This window comes from Pinus tabuliformis, chromosome 6 (genome assembly GCF_031772625.1).
Source record: "Pinus tabuliformis cultivar Carrire ecotype Pingquan chromosome 6, CPIR1, whole genome shotgun sequence".
Lineage (NCBI taxonomy): Eukaryota > Viridiplantae > Streptophyta > Pinopsida > Pinales > Pinaceae > Pinus > Pinus tabuliformis.
The window spans coordinates 191052462-191070303 of record NC_142292.1 but is presented as its reverse complement, the minus strand read 5'-3'; the positions used below and the strand labels follow the sequence as shown (position 1 = coordinate 191070303).

General features: G+C 36.9%; 1 protein-coding gene across 3 annotated transcripts in view; it reads right to left on the bottom strand.

Annotated features, from left to right (window-relative positions):
• Positions 1-1753: 1753 nt before the first annotated feature.
• LOC149258107 (K(+) efflux antiporter 4-like) overlaps positions 1754-17842 on the bottom strand; it is a 246775-nt gene continuing 230686 nt past the window's right edge. For all 3 annotated transcript variants that reach the window (XM_089414676.1, XM_089414678.1, XM_089414674.1), the window contains 2 exons: positions 2009-2197; positions 1754-1882 (listed from right to left, as the gene is read on the bottom strand). In XM_089414676.1, the coding sequence (XP_089270802.1) occupies positions 1769-1882; positions 2009-2197 (303 nt within the window). In that variant the 3' untranslated portion in view covers positions 1754-1768. The remainder of the gene's footprint in view (positions 1883-2008; positions 2198-17842) is intronic.

Sequence of the window (17842 nt, the reverse complement as noted above, 5' to 3'; positions counted from 1 at the left end):
TTTGAATTTTGAACCTTTTTTGTCTTGGCGGTGACCAAGTGACATATTTTGTAAACATTATTATTTGAATTTTGGACATGACAAATGTTGACAGTTGCTCACTTGCTAGATAAGTCATAATATGCTCTATGTTTTATGTTTTATAATATGCTTAAATGTTTTATGTTTTATAATATGCTTGAAAATTTGATGTATGTTTGTAATCACTAGAATATAGATGGTTGATGTACATACTAGTAACTACAATGGAATCATGGATGCCATATCTATCTTGATTTATGCAAAAATATGCATGTTTTCATGTCTTCTACAACTAATTTGGTATTTGGGATGTTTGTTTTGAGTATAAATGCAAAAAAATATAAATATATATATATATATATATATAGCAGACGCTTCCGCATCCCCGCTTCGTCCCCGCTTCATGCAACATTGGGTTGAATGCTTGGGATGAGCTTCTAAAGCAGAATTGTAATCAATCTGATCTTGCTTCATATTAATGAAAGGATTCTGGATTTACTTCAAAACAGCTTGTCATCTTGTGAGTTCTTAAGTTATTCATTTCATTTTGTTGTTTCTACATGTATTTAGGTTTTGTGAAGAAATCTGGGTAAGATATAGCTGAATATCAACTTATCTTAAATCCCCTGTGAAGTTATAAATTATTACAGAGACTAATTTATTGGACTGTCTGTCCTAATAGCTCCTCTACATTAATAAATTGTCACTTCTTCATGAAATTAGATACATTTTGTTGGGCTGTAAATGTTGTTTATTTGCATCTTTTTGTATGATTAAATAAATGTTTTGTCTGAGTATTTAGAAAATCATAACCTCTTACATTTCTGCCTTGCAACCCCTTTTAAAATCTAAATTACCGTCAAGAGGTAAAGAATCAGCCCTTTCTTAATATCTAGTTTTATTAAGGTTTAACACCTGCTCTAATTAGCTCAAAACATTGGTCATCCAAAAACTTTCAAAACAACAAAATATTTTAGATGCTCTGGCATAATTACCTAACCTAGAATTATCTCAGAGGACAACAGGAAGCACAATCTATCCATGGCTCAAATAACAGCAATACATTTAGTAGAACAGCAGTGGATCTTAACTCAAGGCACCTGAGTCCAAAGAACAAGCTAAAATTTGCATCCTAAACCATACCTTCCCATTTAAATTTTGGAATCTGATTTCTGTTTTACAAGAAAGCAACAGGAGGAAAATAATTGCAACATAGTACTCTAAAGTAGATGACATCCATTTCTACTTGAGCTCAGACAACGCTGTCAAGTGTTAAGCTCTGTACCATAGGAAATTTTCAGAGTCTATGGTTAAAGGTACTCATGGAAATGTGGGATCAACTACTAAGAAGATATGCACTTCAGATTAGAAAAGGATGCATAGTTTGAACTTTGATCATAATAGTTTTATTCCTGCATACGCTTCACTATAAAATGTAGTCAAGGAGCCCTGCTCCTCCCACCATTTTAGACTATTATGCTAAATCATTTAATGAAAATACTAATGTATAAAGTCGTAGACTTGGTTCCCCTTGGAATAAATCACACAACACATCATGTATCATTTGATTAACAGCCCAAGTGAGAGTACTGATAGATTTACCAGAAAAGTAAAGTGGAACATAACTCAGGCACCAGGATCCTAGGTACAAGGCCAAATTCACCCCCTCGAATTAATGCCTTGGCCAAAAAATTTCTGGAAACTATATTATAACATGCACATGTGAAACACACACCCACACACACATTCATGGATGTCCAACCCAGAGAATAGAAAGACTTACATCAACAAGATGAAGATTGGAAGCACGACTTAAGAGTACAAATGCAAACTCCCCAATCTGAGCCAGAGATATGCCAACCTGCAAAGTGCATGAAGACATGGATCACCACAGAGATGGAATTCATGTCATAGCTAAAAAGTTAAACCAAATCATAATGTTTTGGAAAAATTACAGAATCAGAACATGCATGCCAAGATTACTTACAAGAAAAGATGTCTTGTTATTGTAACCAAAACACCTGACGACAAGAGTGGTTACTAGAGTTTTGACTATAATAACCAAAATCACAGATGCTAGCAAAATATCGGCATGGTTCCACAGAAATTGTATGTTGATTAGCATTCCGATGCTAGCAAGGAATAATGCTGCAAATAGATTACGAATGGGTTCCACCTAGAAAATAAATAGATTGAACAGTTAGAGTGCACAACTAAGAAAACTACAGTACCAAAAAATCATAACTAGAAAGATTTGAACACCATAGAAGAGTTCATATGTTTGGTCACTACAGGAATTAGTAATGATCCACATTTCTGTATTGCACACAGTTGCATTGAAACCACTTGCACTGAAAACATTTTGATAGTGCCCCACAATTCTATTATTAAGAAAATATCTCTCTGGAAAACAACTAATAAATGCACTGCACAGGATAACTTCATTTCCTTTATTTGTTACAAGACAGTTTACTAAATTGTTGAATAGGACGGATTCTATTTTATCCGTGTGAAGTTCAAATCAAACTTAATAATCCTATATGTAAAACTAAATCAATCTTTCCAATGAATTTCATGGTTAAAATTCAAAATTCAACAAATTTAAATGTTGAACAAATTTATTCATTGAAATTTGCTGAACTTAATTGAGTAACCAAATCAAACCTCAAGGCAAGCACTTTTTGTTGATGATTGTAGTAGCAGACATGTACTTCTGCATTGGCTGTGTCAAGCACGCAGGAGTCATCCAAAGTATCCTTAGCATTACTTGCTCAATTTATTGAGAAAGTTGCTTTTGTAATTTAGCCTAAGTCTACCTTAGGAAAAGCACACAAATAATTATGTCGGTTATTGAGCTAAAGAAACTAAGTCTACCTTAGGAAAAGCACACAAATAATTATGTCGGTTATTGAGCTAAAGAAACTAAGGAAAATTAATTATTTAATTTAGTGAATCTGTTTTAATCTTAATCGTTGATCTCAAGGGGTTTAGGAATTAATCCTAGTCATCCATTACTTGGGAGTATAAGGTTAGAGATTTAGCTCAATGAAAAATTATAAAAGCGAGGCTAGGAAGAGGAGAAAAACACAAGAGAGAGTGTGCTACTCAGCCTGAAGAGAAAAATAGTGTTGTAACAGTGATACGAAATTCCAGAAGGAAGATTGAATGGAGGCTAAGGCCAATTGAATTTCTGAGCACTAGAAATTGTTGAAGGCCACACATGTGAGAAGAATAGCGTACAAGCCACACATGTTGAGGGTTCATATGAGATAGGCCGCACGTCCGAGGGTTTCAGGGGCTGCAGAGACAGCACGAGTGGAGAAAAATTCAGTTGTGTGTTGATTGAGGTTTTTTGGGTCAGATTTGCCAGTTTCTAATTTTGTTGTAAAAAAATTGTATTTATTATGTTGTCCATTTTCTCAATAAGGGAACCCTGATTATTCAAATAATAAAGTGGAGTAATTGGACAGTTATTAGCTGTGTGAAAGATCCCCTTTGTGTGTGCTTCCACTAATTAATTTTCTATTAGAAATTTCAATGTGTTTTATATTCAATAATTGCAGAAATATTTTGCGGGTTTAATAAAAATGCTAAGAATTAAAATCAGATGTACAATTAAGAAATTAACATGGCATTAAAGCATCAACTCTGAAGAATGGAAAATCAGATTTCATACAGGTTTAGAGTAGATCTATATTTCTAGCAGCTGATTTATTTTTTACAGTAAAATTTCTAATTTGGTAGATGGTCACAACCAGGTTAAGGTTTCAGGATAGGTTGGAGAGCACATCAAACTTGATTCCTCAAAAGGCAAAAGTTTCATTGATTTTCATGAAGAACAGCATATGGGAGTTTGCCAACACCAAACTCACCCTGCCTATAGATGTTGCAAAGCTATTCATCCGTAAACAAAAGGATGTGAAAGCTAAGTTGCAGAAAACGTTGGAGAAGGGTCCGTTTCCGGCCGGAAACAAAACGGAAACAAGGAAACCCGTACCGTACGGCCTGGAAACGCATTAATGGCCGTATTGGCCCGTTTCCTAAGGATGAAATGTGGCCAGTATGGCCAGAAACGAGTTTCCAGACCATATGGCAGAGTTTCCTCTTCTAACTTGACATTTTCTTGTATTTTTTTAAATCTTTTCGCTTCTATTTTTTTATTGGACGACTAAAATATCTTTTGCATGCTTCTAGATGCCTCTCAAGTTATAGAAAAGAGGATTCTTTTGAGTGGGGCACCCTAATGTTCAAACCTATGGCCCTAGTGTTGATATGCAGTTCATGGTAATGTTGACATTCTCCTTCATTCTCATCCTTTTACTTAAATTTTTAACATTACCATGAAATGACTCAGGATGTTTGAGAGTGGTTTCGCCCTCATTGGATTTCACATGGAAAAAGTAGAATTTTAGATCTCACTCAAAATCCAGCAGACTTATCTGTTTTTCAGGATTGGGGGGATTGCAATGTTTCCATTGGATTTTGTCATGTACTAGGGTATGGAACCCGTATTTAATCAAGAGAACCAAGCCCTCTATGCAGGGGAGACTCCTAATAATCAAGAGCATGTAGGGTACTAGGGTATGGAACTTGTATTTAATCAAGAGCACTAAGGTCGTTCGACTATGTAGGAGGAGACTCCCAATCAAGCACGAGACAAGAAATTAGAAATTTCTCGTGGCTGAATTTGGATATTGCTATTTTCATTATGTGATCATTCATGAGTAAATGTGATGTAAAATTAGAGACTTATAGTTTATGCATTGACAATTGACAATTTAATCATAATGTAATAAATTAGAATGTACATATATGCTTTATGATTGCACATATTTCTTAAATGTCCTATATATATATATATATATATATATATATATATATATATATATATATATATATATATATATGCGTTTCCCCGTTTCCAAAATTTGGGGGGGTCACGTTTCGTATCCGTGCCCATTTCCCCATTTTGTGCAACTTAGTGTGAAAGCCAGCAAGATTATCTCGGACGTTTTGAGATAGCTAGGGGCAGCTTGATTAGGTGATTTCTCTTACTTTGATAACTGCTTGTGATGTAATTTTTCTCAACTTGATTATTTTCTTCTTTCACTTGATTGTTATTAGTATTCTCTTCATCAAACAGCTACCAAACGATAAAGAATAATAACATAAGAGGACACAAGATAGAGGCGATCAGCGAGGGCCAAAACCTCTCCACTTGAAAGGAAAACCCACCAGAATTCTTCTCTTCTTATAGAATTTCAATTGACGAATTCCAAGACCTATGATCCTTGACCAAGACCCTCCAAGACCAAGTCAAATCTTTCAAGCTACCTCGTCCTCACAAACTTATGCAATTTTGACTTCCAGCAAATTCTTCTGCAATTTCGACCTCCCCAACAGATTCTTCTACAATTTTGACTTCCAACAAATTCTTCTGCAGAAACCCTAGATCTTGCACGAGAGAAGATTATGATAGATCCTTCCTCCCTTTCTTTTCACTTGAGTTGATTATCTCTTCTATAGAACTCAGCTTGCAAAGTGTACTTCTTAGTGCCCTACCTTGACTTCTGCAATCTGGTCTTTCTCTGCGGCAATTCCTTTGCACGTGTGGAGAGACATAGCCCAAAAACAATCAAAGGTCTTGTCCTTCTTTTCTTCTTCCTTTGTCCCTTTCTTCGCACCTTTCTCTCTTGAGATCGAACTTGTTTGAGTGAAGTGAGTGCCCAAAGTGAGGTCGAAGTTTCCCTTATATATAGGTCTTTCACTAGGTTGAATTGCTCCTTTTAGGCCGACTTGTCCATGTGTAGGTCGACTTGATCTTTGCATTATGACGAGGTCTTGGAGGGTCTTTTGACTCAAATAATTTTTTCTTTACAATATGTAACATGCCCAAATGGGTCTTCAATACATGACAATGACTCAATTGACTTGTAGAATAAATGACAAGCACTCAGTGGGTGCTTGAACTAAAAACAAATTTCCCTTGAGCATGAAGCCCATGTCTCAAGAACAACAATAATAAATTCATTTCTTTTTACATAAAATCATTATTACATATGTTATTATGAATACCGAACCTAGTTATATATTTCAACACTCCCTCTTAACTAGGGAGGTATTCATAATCCATACAAGGTACTTGGACATTCTCAATCTGAAGAATTCTCATAAGAAGAGTCGGATTGGTAAGCCATATTTTTGCATCATTCCAACCAACATTGTCACATAGCAAGGCATTGACTAACAAATCTATCTTTCCACAAGATTACAGCACAATGTTGGCGAGACCAATGACTGATAGACACCATCATCATTATCTCTCAAGGCACATATCCCACTCGGGCGTTTACAGGGTATGTCCTTCAAGACTATTCTTATCTTGGATTCCCAATCCTCAAAGAATATTGGTGCTCTTCGACTACTCTTATCTTGGATGCCCTACCACGTCCTCAAAGAGTATCGGATGCCAAATAATTACCCAATCCTCCATTCTTTCTTCACAATGTGAAGACAAGAATGATGTGTTTGTCTTTCCCTCTAGGGAAGATATACCCATTCCTATGAAGGAATGTACCCATTCCCATAAGAGGAATGTATCCAACCTCCCTCTTATCCAAGGACTTGTCAGCCCCCTCTTAACTAGGGACTTGCTTCCAACAGCTTTCTGCTCTTTGGTGGAGATCATGGTACTATTAGCTCCTTGCAGGGCTCCTTCTTTCAATGTCATGTAATTCATCATTTTCATTATGGACCCTTCATCATTTGTAGGGCATCGGTCATCCATCACTTTCCTTCACGAACCATATCAGTCATGTCCTCTTTTTCTTCGTCGAGAAGTGATCTTCTAGTGCACATTTGGCTATTCTTCATACTGCTACTTCTTCAAGGTCATGTTTCCTTTAAGATCATACATCCAACCACATGAGTGCTAGTTGTAGGTGACATCTACAACTCTCTTTCGGTAGCCCTGTATCAACCCATCCAGATGTTGTTCAAAAATAAGAAATGAACATCAAATCAAAGTTACCTTTTATGATGGCCTTTCATCATGACATCTATTTGTTTGCAACATCAACCATCCTGCATATCCATAAACACATCTCCAAGACTTTTAATGTCAAGGATCTACTTTCTTTACAGGCCTTATTAGGGTCTTCATACCTTCTCTATGGAGATGTCATGTCCAATTCTTCTAGTCATCGGATGTTGATTTCCTTTTCCTACGTGACAATAGTTACATCTTTCACAATCCCTTCTTTCTTTCTTCACATATTGCTCCCTAGGAACTTCCATCCATGGCTCCTTCATCTTTGTTAACCACCTCATATTCCATATGAGGACATATTATGTTGATTTCATCTTGTCAATATGTGAACCATGCCTTCATGCATCTTTTCAAAGGAAGAGATCCCTTTTCTTTGATCATGCTCATGAGGTAGAGCATTTACCCATACTGTTTGCAACTACATGATGACATGACTTAATCTATTAAACATATACATACCTCTTTTCTCCTTTTTCTGGTTATCTTAGACTTCCTTTGGCAGCTTCCTTTCCAAAATTGAAAGTACTTCAACCATCTTGACATGTTGCACTCTTTTGTCACCATATCATCATCCTTCTAACCAATGAATTCCACACAAAGTGAAATGATCAGCAAGACACTTGCTTCTTTCAAGAGAGATGAACCTTCTAATGAAGATTCCAACGAAGGATCTTGATTATCGTTATCCTGCAAATGCTCCTTCCTAATGATGATGATGTATGATGAACTCTAAGTTAGATGACTTTCTTCTACCCATATGCACTATATATGCTTTCAATTAGGTTACCAAGAGCTACTTAGATTAGATCACTGCTACATCCATGTAGACTTCTACTTCAACTATTCTTTCAAGCTTCTCTAAAGATTTCATGAGCTCTTGATTTAACGGTATGATTCTAATATGACGCCATCTTCTACTATGATGCACCCTATAATGCTTCCTGCAATGATAGCTATTATTTACAAAACTGGAAAGGACTAAGTGAAGGAGATTATCTCACTCATAGTAGAGATCTTTCACTTCCTCCTTTGATTTATTCTTCTCAAGTTCTTCCACTTCTTCAGTGATACGGGCTTCATTCATTTTCTCGTTGTCCTTCTTTAACTTCGGAAAATCTCTCTTGTGGTGCCAATATTCCTGACAGCCATAACATTGGACTTTTGACATATTCTTCTTTTTATGAGAACCAGATTTCCGAAACTTCCCTTTTCTCTTAGCCATGGAAGAAAAGGCTTGAACAGTTGAACTTGTTCATTTGATCCCACATCACTTTTTGCCTTCAACCAGGTTTATTCAATTTTACATAATGACCAAAGTTCACTGAATGGGGTTGCCTCCTTCTTCCCATATATGCTTGAAACGAAGTTGCCCCATTCATTAGGTAGTGCATTGAGCACAACTATGGTCATCTCTTTATCAAGCATTAATTCCCCCAACTTTTGTAGTTGGTCTCGTATTTCTAACACCCTCATAAAATATGAGGCTATTCCTTCTTCCTTTCATATCTTCATCTTGTATAGCTTGGTTCTTAAAGATATGACTTCTCCAATGGTGCTTACGAAGAACAATTCTACTAACTTCTCGTAGATTTCTTTTGATGCCTCCAACTTTGCGACATAAGGTATGAGGGGATCCTTGATGGATTCTATAAGATTCGTTGAGACCTTATATCCCCTTTCATATACTTGAATAGAGCTTGAGCTTCTTCCTTTGGAGGTTTAGTGATTGAAACCTTAACATGTCCAATGACTTCATTTTCTATAAGGATCAAATATGTCCTCTTCTTCCATGCAAGAAAGTTTAATGACCCAACCAATTTGTTGCTCTCGTTGAAAAATGAAGTTAGATTCAGACATATATATAAAGATACTTGTGAAGATACTCCTTGATGACAATATCTTCAACTTGATGCCTTCTTGATTTTGATGATGATGTTGTTAACAAATGTCTTCTTGATTTTGATGATGATGTTGATAATAGAAGATGTCTTCTTGATGAAGATGTCTTCCTTCAAAAGTGATCCTTGGCTAAAAGAGAGGGAGATCACCTTGATTCCTTGATGATGATGACGATGCCTTTTCAAGCTTCTTCAGATGATAGTGTAGAATGTGATGGCCTTCCCAAGGTACTTCAAATGTAGTGTCTTTCTTTGGATGTTGGGTCCTTGAGGTTTTCTTTCCTTTTTGATGAAGATTGTAAACTTTCCAAGAATGCTTCAATTGAATAACACTTCTTTGAATGAGCTAGGGTTTTGAGGTCTTCTTTGATGTTCTTGATTACTTTCTTCAAGATGATGAGAGGGCTAGTCCTTCTTAATGATTGATGCTCTTGATGTTTCCCAAATGATCTTCTTGTGCTTTAACCCTTGAGTATCCTTCTTTAAGTTGCCAATCCTTGATGTAGTCACCTTAGATCCGATACCATGTTGAGAAATCTAGGGGCAGCTTGATTAGGTGATTTCTCTTACTTTGGTAACTGCTTGTGATGTAATTTTTCTTAACTTGATTATTTTCTTCTTTCACTTGATTGTTATTAATATTCTCTTCATCAAACAACTACCAAATCATAAAGAACAATAAGACAAGAGGACACAAGATATAGGCAGTCAGCCAGGGCAAACTTTTGAGAGGAAAACCCACAAGAATTATTCTCTTCTAATAGAACTTCAATTGACGAATTCCAAGACCTAAGACCCTTGACCAAGACCCTCCAAGACCAAGTCAAATATTTCCAGCTACTTCTTCCTTAGGAACTTCTGCTATTTCGACTTCTAGTAAATTCTTCAACAACTTTGACCTCCCCAGCAAATTCTTCTGCAATTTCGACCTCCCCAACAAATTCTTTTGCAATTTCAATCTCCAGCAAATTCTTCTGCATAAACCCTAGATCTTGCATGAGAGAAGATTATCATAGATCCTTCCTCCCTTTCTTTTTGCTTGAGTTGATTCTCTCTTCTAGAGAACTCAGCATGCCAAGTGTACTTCTTAGTGCCCTACCTTGACTTCTGCAATTCGATCTTTTTCTGCAGCAATAGTTGACCTAATTCCTTCGCACGTGTGGAGAGAAGTAGCCCAAAAACAATCAAAGGTTGTGTCCTTTTCTTCTTCCTTCGTCCTTTTCTTCACACCTTTCTCTCTTTTGAGATCAAACTTGTGTGAGTGAAGTGAGTGCGCAAAGTGAGGTCAAAGTTTACCTTATATATAGGTCTTTCATTAGGTTGAATTGCTCCTTTTAGGCCGACTTGTCCATGTGTGTAGTTCGACTTGATCTTTGCATTATGACGAGGTCTTGGAGGGTCTTTTGACTCAAATAATTTTTTCTTTACAATATGTAACATGCCCAAATGGGTCTTCAATGCATGAAAATGACTCAATTGACTTGTAGACTAAATGACAAGCCCTAGAAGCACTCAATGGGTACTTGAACTAAAAATGAATTTCACTTGAGCATGAAGCCCATGCCTCAAGAACAACAATAATAGATTTATTTTTGCCTTTACATAAAATCATGATTGCATATGTTATGATGAAGACTGGACCTAGTTACATATTTCAACAGAACGTAGTGTAAGATCATGTGATTCCACACTTATCCGAGCAAAATACAACAAGGGAAATGTGGGAGGTGTTTCCCTTCCAACAACTCCCTCAAAGACACTCTCATATGGGTGTGCCTTGTTCTACTTTGATGATATTTATGCTTATTAACATGGACCTCCTAATCTCCATTCATTAGTTGCATTCTTGTGTTCATTAGTCATTCATATATAATGGTGTATGAGTTTCCATGTGTCAACCTCAGTTGTGCTAGATGATATCTCATCTTGCTTCAATTATTAATTCATGTGGTTTTCCATTGAGTGACTTCCATTACAAAGAAATGGTGTTAAGGATTTAACTTGTTTCTTATATGTTGGCATTATATGGATGTCATATCACATTTAACTTAGTAGAGATGTTACCTTGTTACTATGTCTAACCATCCTAGGACATAAATTGTTTTTGGATAAGTGTTCGTTAGTCTAGACCACTAGGTATTACCAGGAAATCAACATCACATATGACTTTGGAATTTGATTCATGTGTTATCCTTACATCCTCTTTCATATAAAAATACCATCATCCACCTACTTTAACTAGTAGTTGAAGTTGGATGTGTTATTAAAGGGTTGGAACTATGCATTGACAATCATATCAACCAACAATAATACTTACATTGTGCTTCATCTCCAAAATGTCTACATCAACATTATTTGGAGAAATATTTCTAAATGTACAATGTTTTGCTAGGACGAAAAATATTTATTTTATCTGTGTTCATATTTGAAAAAAATATTTGACGTAAAATTGACCTAGTTGGTCAAATGACCACAACTAGTTTCAATTATTTGGTTCTAGAAGTTTTGAAAAGGTGTTTTGACCACTTTATTATTTTGATAGATCTTCTAGAAAATGGGCTCCACTATTTTTACCACCTTTTATTTATTTATTATTTACCTTATCTATGGGGACAAAGGTTAGTTAGAAAATTTGGCTAGCTCAAAACAAGCTCATTTTCAGTAATACATTACCTCTCAGGCACCATGCATCTGCCCGTGTCTTGTCCATTTACTTCTTTATTCCTGATGAGGGTAGACCTACTCCCCAGTGCACCATCACCCCTGAAGTCATTGACAAGAGTACTCCCTTGGCCTATTTTGATGGATTTTCACATGCTATGGGATGTGGGGGGCATACTACACTTTACTGAGACCCACTTCTTCAAAATTCGGATGGGTTTAGGTAATGGGACTAAAAACTATGTAGAATTGATCACCCTCAGACATCTCCTGCAATTTTCTTTAGAAAAACAGTGTAGGCATCTACAAGTTTATGGTGACTCCAAGATCATTATAAATTGGTTCAACAATATATCTAATTGTCATGCATATACTCTGAGACATATATTGGATGATGCACTTCGTTTAAGGGCCCAATTTGACACCATTGTATGTCATCATATCTACAGGGAACGTAACCAAATTTCCGACCAGCTTTCCAAGGAGGTTGCAGTCAGGCCTCAGGGTACATGGTTGATTCAAGAGCAACAGGATATGGCACACTATCAATACTATCATCGGCCATATATTGACATCAGAGCATAGGGGTCGTGAGGGCATGTTTTACTTGTTTATTTTGATTTTCACTTGTATATATTCTCACTGAACACTATACTATCTATAATATTTTTTGACATGTAATTAAGCACCTACTATCAACACTCCCTAGGGGGGTTTTTTTGTAGAACAGAAGGGCAAGTTGCCCCAACCTACAGCATATGCTTCTTCAAGCATCTACAACATGTAATTTTCAAATATTAATGGAAATTATGATTTTTCCTCGGGGCAAAAAAAAAAGTTAGTTAGAAAACCCCTTATATTTTCCCCCTGTTTTCTAGAGCACATGGAATTGCAATTGATGGATTAGAAAACGTTAGAGGTATAATGTAATTTTTTCTCTATTTCATTTGTTTAGACATAGTTTGTTTGATTTTTTTTAAATATTTAAGAAGGATACCCTTACGATCTTTTCTAATATTTTGCCTTTTGATTTAAGAAAATTGTTTTCATTAGATCTAATTATTTTATTGTTACCAGATTTAACATTTTCGTAGAAGAAGTGTATTTGTGGATGATTTCAAGATTGCTACTCACCCCTTCCTCCATAAGTGAACATGGATTGCAACATTATTATATCAATAGATCGTACAAGGTCAAGGGATCAATCTAGCACACAATTGTAGAAGGGTCAACTTAGCATCCTCAATCAGGTAGAATTATTTCCCAATCATTTAAATTTTAACATTAAGATTTAACTAAATTTTCACAATTTTAGTCATACAGGTAAAAATTGTTAGAAAATCAAAAAGGCAAAAAGATTTTCTTATTCTTGATACTTACTTGTGATGTTTCTAATTATTAAGATTCTTTATATCTTCTTCCTTTTAGTTCATCAAGCAATTACCAAAGCAACAGCACAAAAAACAATAGACACCAATTATAGGCACTATGCCAGGGAAAAACCCTCCTCGAGGGGAAAACCCAGTCAAGAAAGTTTGCCTTTCAATAGTATTCTTTGAGACTCTTCACCCTAGACCAAGACAAGACCTTCCCTCCACACCAAGTTAGCCTCCCAGAATTTCGACCCCTTTCCAGCAACTTCGACTAGGCAGCAGCTTTTGGCAACTGGCAGCTTCCAGCAACAGAGAAACTTGGAAGACTTCGATCTCCCAATCTAGAGCATGAAACAGAGACAAAGAGAGAGAGGCACCAAATTTTCGATTTTTCCTTTCTCTTTAGGCTTCCTCAAACTCACATTCACTTTGTGTTCCCGACAACAAACTTCGCATTTTTCCCAACTATAAGAGATATCAAATTTCTTGTGAGAGATTGATGCTCCAAACAAATTCGATGTGCTTGTATTTATATGCTCCATGTGAGGTCGAATAAGGTCCTTAGGCCAACTAGATTTTCTTCTAGGCCGACATGGTGTGGAGAATACATAAATCATATTTGACTCAATACTTAACCTTTTTACATGATTCAAAAGCATAATAAGGGTCTCTTTAAAAGTACAATGACTCTATTGACTCAGGATATCTCCTAGAAGTCCTCAATGGGGACTTTGACCTAAAACAAAGTGACCCAAGGATGAAACTCGTGCTTTAATAAGTCACAATAATAATAATAATAATAATTGATTTCTTTGTTCTTTTGACAAGTACATTACATGATGACTCAAGTACATTACATGATGACTCAAGTACATTAATGAAGACCGAACATAGTTACATTTTCCAACAAAAATTAAGATTTATTCTTATAGATATAATTGTAGATTTAATTTCTTCTATTAATGTATTTTCAATTTAGTTATTTAAATAAAATAATTTTTAGTTTTATTTTAGGTTGTATTTCATTTTTGTTATAGCCAAGATGGATAAAATAATAAAAAATCAATATTAAAACAATAAATAATAAAAATAATGAGTAATTACTATTTTTGTTTTAAACATCACTTGGGAATTTTTTTGTTTTTAGCATATAGAGATAGAATTAGATTTATTTTATTTTCACTTCATAATTCTTTTAAATTGATATGTTTGTAGCTTGATTATTTTGTTAGTACTTAAATAAAGTTTCTTTCATTTATTTTTAGTAGGAGAAATAAATAAATCGAATATCATTATAAAATAATAATAATAATAATAATAACAAAAAGACGTCCTCGGGGTCTTGGATAGAAGGTAATCAGGTGATCAGGTGCTCTGTTAAGGCACTCTGTGATGTGACATCACCGGTTCAATTCCCCGCCCCGATCGGGGTGATATATTGGACATGATGAAGATGTAGTCCCACCAATCTTACAAAAAAATAACAAAAAGACAACAACAACAAAAAACAAAGAAAAGGTGTATTCCATGTCCCACTTAAATGGTTAAATAAAAAATTAAAAAAAGGAATAAACTAAGTAACTATTCAACTCCAAACAGGGGTGTCTAGTATAATAAGTGTTAGGCAGCAATAAGTGAGGACATGTGACTAACACCTATCTTGCAATCCCTTCTAACACTACACAATAACCCTAAACTACACTCCAAAACATCTCACACCTCTAACATGTTGAGTGAAATGAACTCAAATGAAAGGGAAAACATATTTTTATGGGTCACAGGCTTATTTGACAGGGCACACAAAGAGGGATGCATTGGACACATGTCTGGCTCACAGCACACATGCCAAATATGCTTCTAAATTGTGTCCCCTATAAATAGGCATGTGGCCCATAAAAATATGTTTTCCCTTTCATTTGAGTTCACTTTACTCAAAAGGTTGGAGGTGTCAAATGTTTTGGAGTGTGGTTGAGGGTTATTGTGTAGTGTTAGAAGGGATTACAAGTGTTGTGCAAGCGGATTTCTTCGCCAATCTTCAAGATTTTTCCTACCCTAGTCAATTGTCTTCTTCATTTCACAAAAATGATGGCTCAATCATCAAGGGCGGCTGGAAAGGGTAAAAGGAAAGGGAGAAATATCCCCACTAACGTTGTCCTGTTACCTCTCAAACTAGAAAGGGACCTAAAGGGGATCCCTAAAGGGGAAATCCTAGACCAAGGGCAACAAATGGAGACTTAGCCCACTGTCACCTCAGCTAAGGCTCCCTTCTATTTACGGACTTTCATCGATGGGAGGAGACCCGGTATATTATGGAGTCACTGATGAAGGATAAATCAATGAATGGATATGAGTGACCCAAATAATCCCTTTCCCGGAAGAGCTTTAAGGATGGAGCTTACTTGCTTTCTAAGCAAGGTACAATGTCTTCTATGGAAAGGAAGGGAGGATTTGAGGGTTAGGTTTATGGGATATGACTTGTGAAGGAGTTTCCCAATCCCTAAAATCCTTATTGAAATTGGTATCCTGGATGGTTCTTGAAGAATTTTTTTTTCAAAGTAACGAGACCACATGGGACCAAGCAGACCTAGTCTAGGGTTTTGGAAAGAGTATGGCCATTGGAAACCAATGATGTTCTTACCCTAGACAAGGTGGGGGAAAGGGGGAAAGGATCAAAGAAAGAATTTTCACTTGAAGGTGTTGAATTGATCCTATGAGGTACTAGCCTTGGGGATGCTACGGCAAAGTTTGATCTCGGAGCTAGGGCTCAGCTTTTCTCCCAAATCCACGATCGGAATGGCTTCCAATTTGGAGGAGACCTTGAGGAGACATCAGCGCAGGAGACCCTAGGAGATTGAATTTTTTGGAGGGAAAGTTTGTCAGAAAAATGACGCCCTAGGTGTCCCAACTTGGCTAGACCTAGTAAAAGGTGAAAAAGATGTGATTTTAGGTGACCACCCCTTGGTAGATCAGTGCCTTATTCTTGGGAGAATGGAGTCTATCATGAATATGAGTGAGGACCTTTGGTTCTTGGTCAAGGAGGCCTCAAGACTACTTCACTGGCCTTCTAGGTCAGAGAGAAGCAATCTTGCAGCTTTTATACTTCAATGCACAAAGGAGACGGCTTATCAAGGTCAATTCGTTGTTTGAATTACCCCTAGGAGATTTCATTCACATTACATGGCCAATAGATGCTATAATAGAGACAAAATTCTACAATTTAAAGTTGTAAATGCGTGCAGCAATTAGCCCTAAACATAGCAAAAATCCAGTCCAATGTATATGACAAAGTAAAACAAGAATAACATTAAAATCATGTACTTACATGTAACAGAATACATCCAACCATCCACAATTGACAAAAGAGAAGCTCCAACATAAGATAGACCAATATCCACACATCAAAATTCATCCATAAAGCTCTAATTCATCCTCTAGAAAAAGTGTGAAAGTCTCAAGAGCAGGATCCAATCCAAAGTAATGATGAGCAAATGAACTCATCTCACTTGTATATATACGATAATTAGGAGTTCCAATTAGCCTTCTTGGCCTACATGAGCCCCAAAGATAAAATGATGTTCTAATAATTCAATTTTTTGTGACAAGCCCACCAAACTAGATCATAAATGAAAGAATAAGCCTCTCAAGTGGTCAAATAATAATCAATGTACGTCGTAGGGCCCTCTAAGAGGCCTAATGAAGTCCATGGTTGCCATAATGAAGAGTATGACCCTCAAAAGCAGTGGACAAGAGGTTGGTAGCTTGTAATAACCTATGGTGCTCTAAATGACATGTGGGGGCACACAAGTGTCCTCATGGGTCTCCAAACAAATCAAAGATGCTTGTACATCCCCTACAAGGGCTAGGATGATGGTGTAGATGATACCACATCATCATGCAAGTCATGGATCATCTACCAAGTGTATGGTGCAAATCTAGGGCCAGCTAAGCATGATGGATCAAGTGCATCTTCCTCGTCCAATAAGTGAACCACGAGAAATCTGTGAATGGCTATTGAGATCCATGGAATGTTGTTTGTTGTTGTGGAAGCCCGTGGTTGTCAACGCACACCCTACATGTGCCAATGTAGCCCTCTGGAATGGAGTAGCTTCTTTCTTCCCATAAATGGTTGAAGTAAAGTCACCCCACTCCTCTGGTAGTGCATTTAGTACTACGGTGGTCATCACCTTGTCATAAATTACTTCTCCCAGATCTTGAATTTGATCACTTATTTCAGATATCCTCATAAAGAATGAGGCTATTCCTTATTCTTTTGATATCCTTAGCTTGTAGAGTTCTTGCCTTAGAGATAACTTCTCCTGTAGTGCTTATAGAAAACAATTCTACCAATTTGACATATATTTCTTTTGAGTGTCCCAGTGTTGCGGGGGAGCGCCCCCCCCCCCTTGGAACCCGCTCCCGAAGCGCGCTCCGGGCGGGAGCGGCTCGGGAGCGCGCTCCCAAAATCGCTCCCGGACGGGAGCAATTTTCGGGAACGCGCTCCCGTAAAAAAATTTACGCTCCATGGTCTGTTAGGGATCGACTCAGGGAGCGATCGCTCCCGCGGGAGCATGATCGCTCCCTGATCGCTCCCGGGCATTAAAAAACGCTCCGGGAGCGAATCGGGCCGGGCCGGGAGCGGTTCGGCGGAAAAAAAATCCGTCGGACCCGAAAAAAATAAAAATTTTAGAAAAAAAAATTTGTTTTATAAGGCCAATGGGCCAAAAAAACTTTCATTATCACTTCATTGAGCAAGTTGGAGCTGGAGCAAGAGCATTGGAGCGAAGAGCAAGTGCTGAGGAGCGAGGAGCAACTGCCAAGGAGCGAGGAGCAAGCCTGCAGAG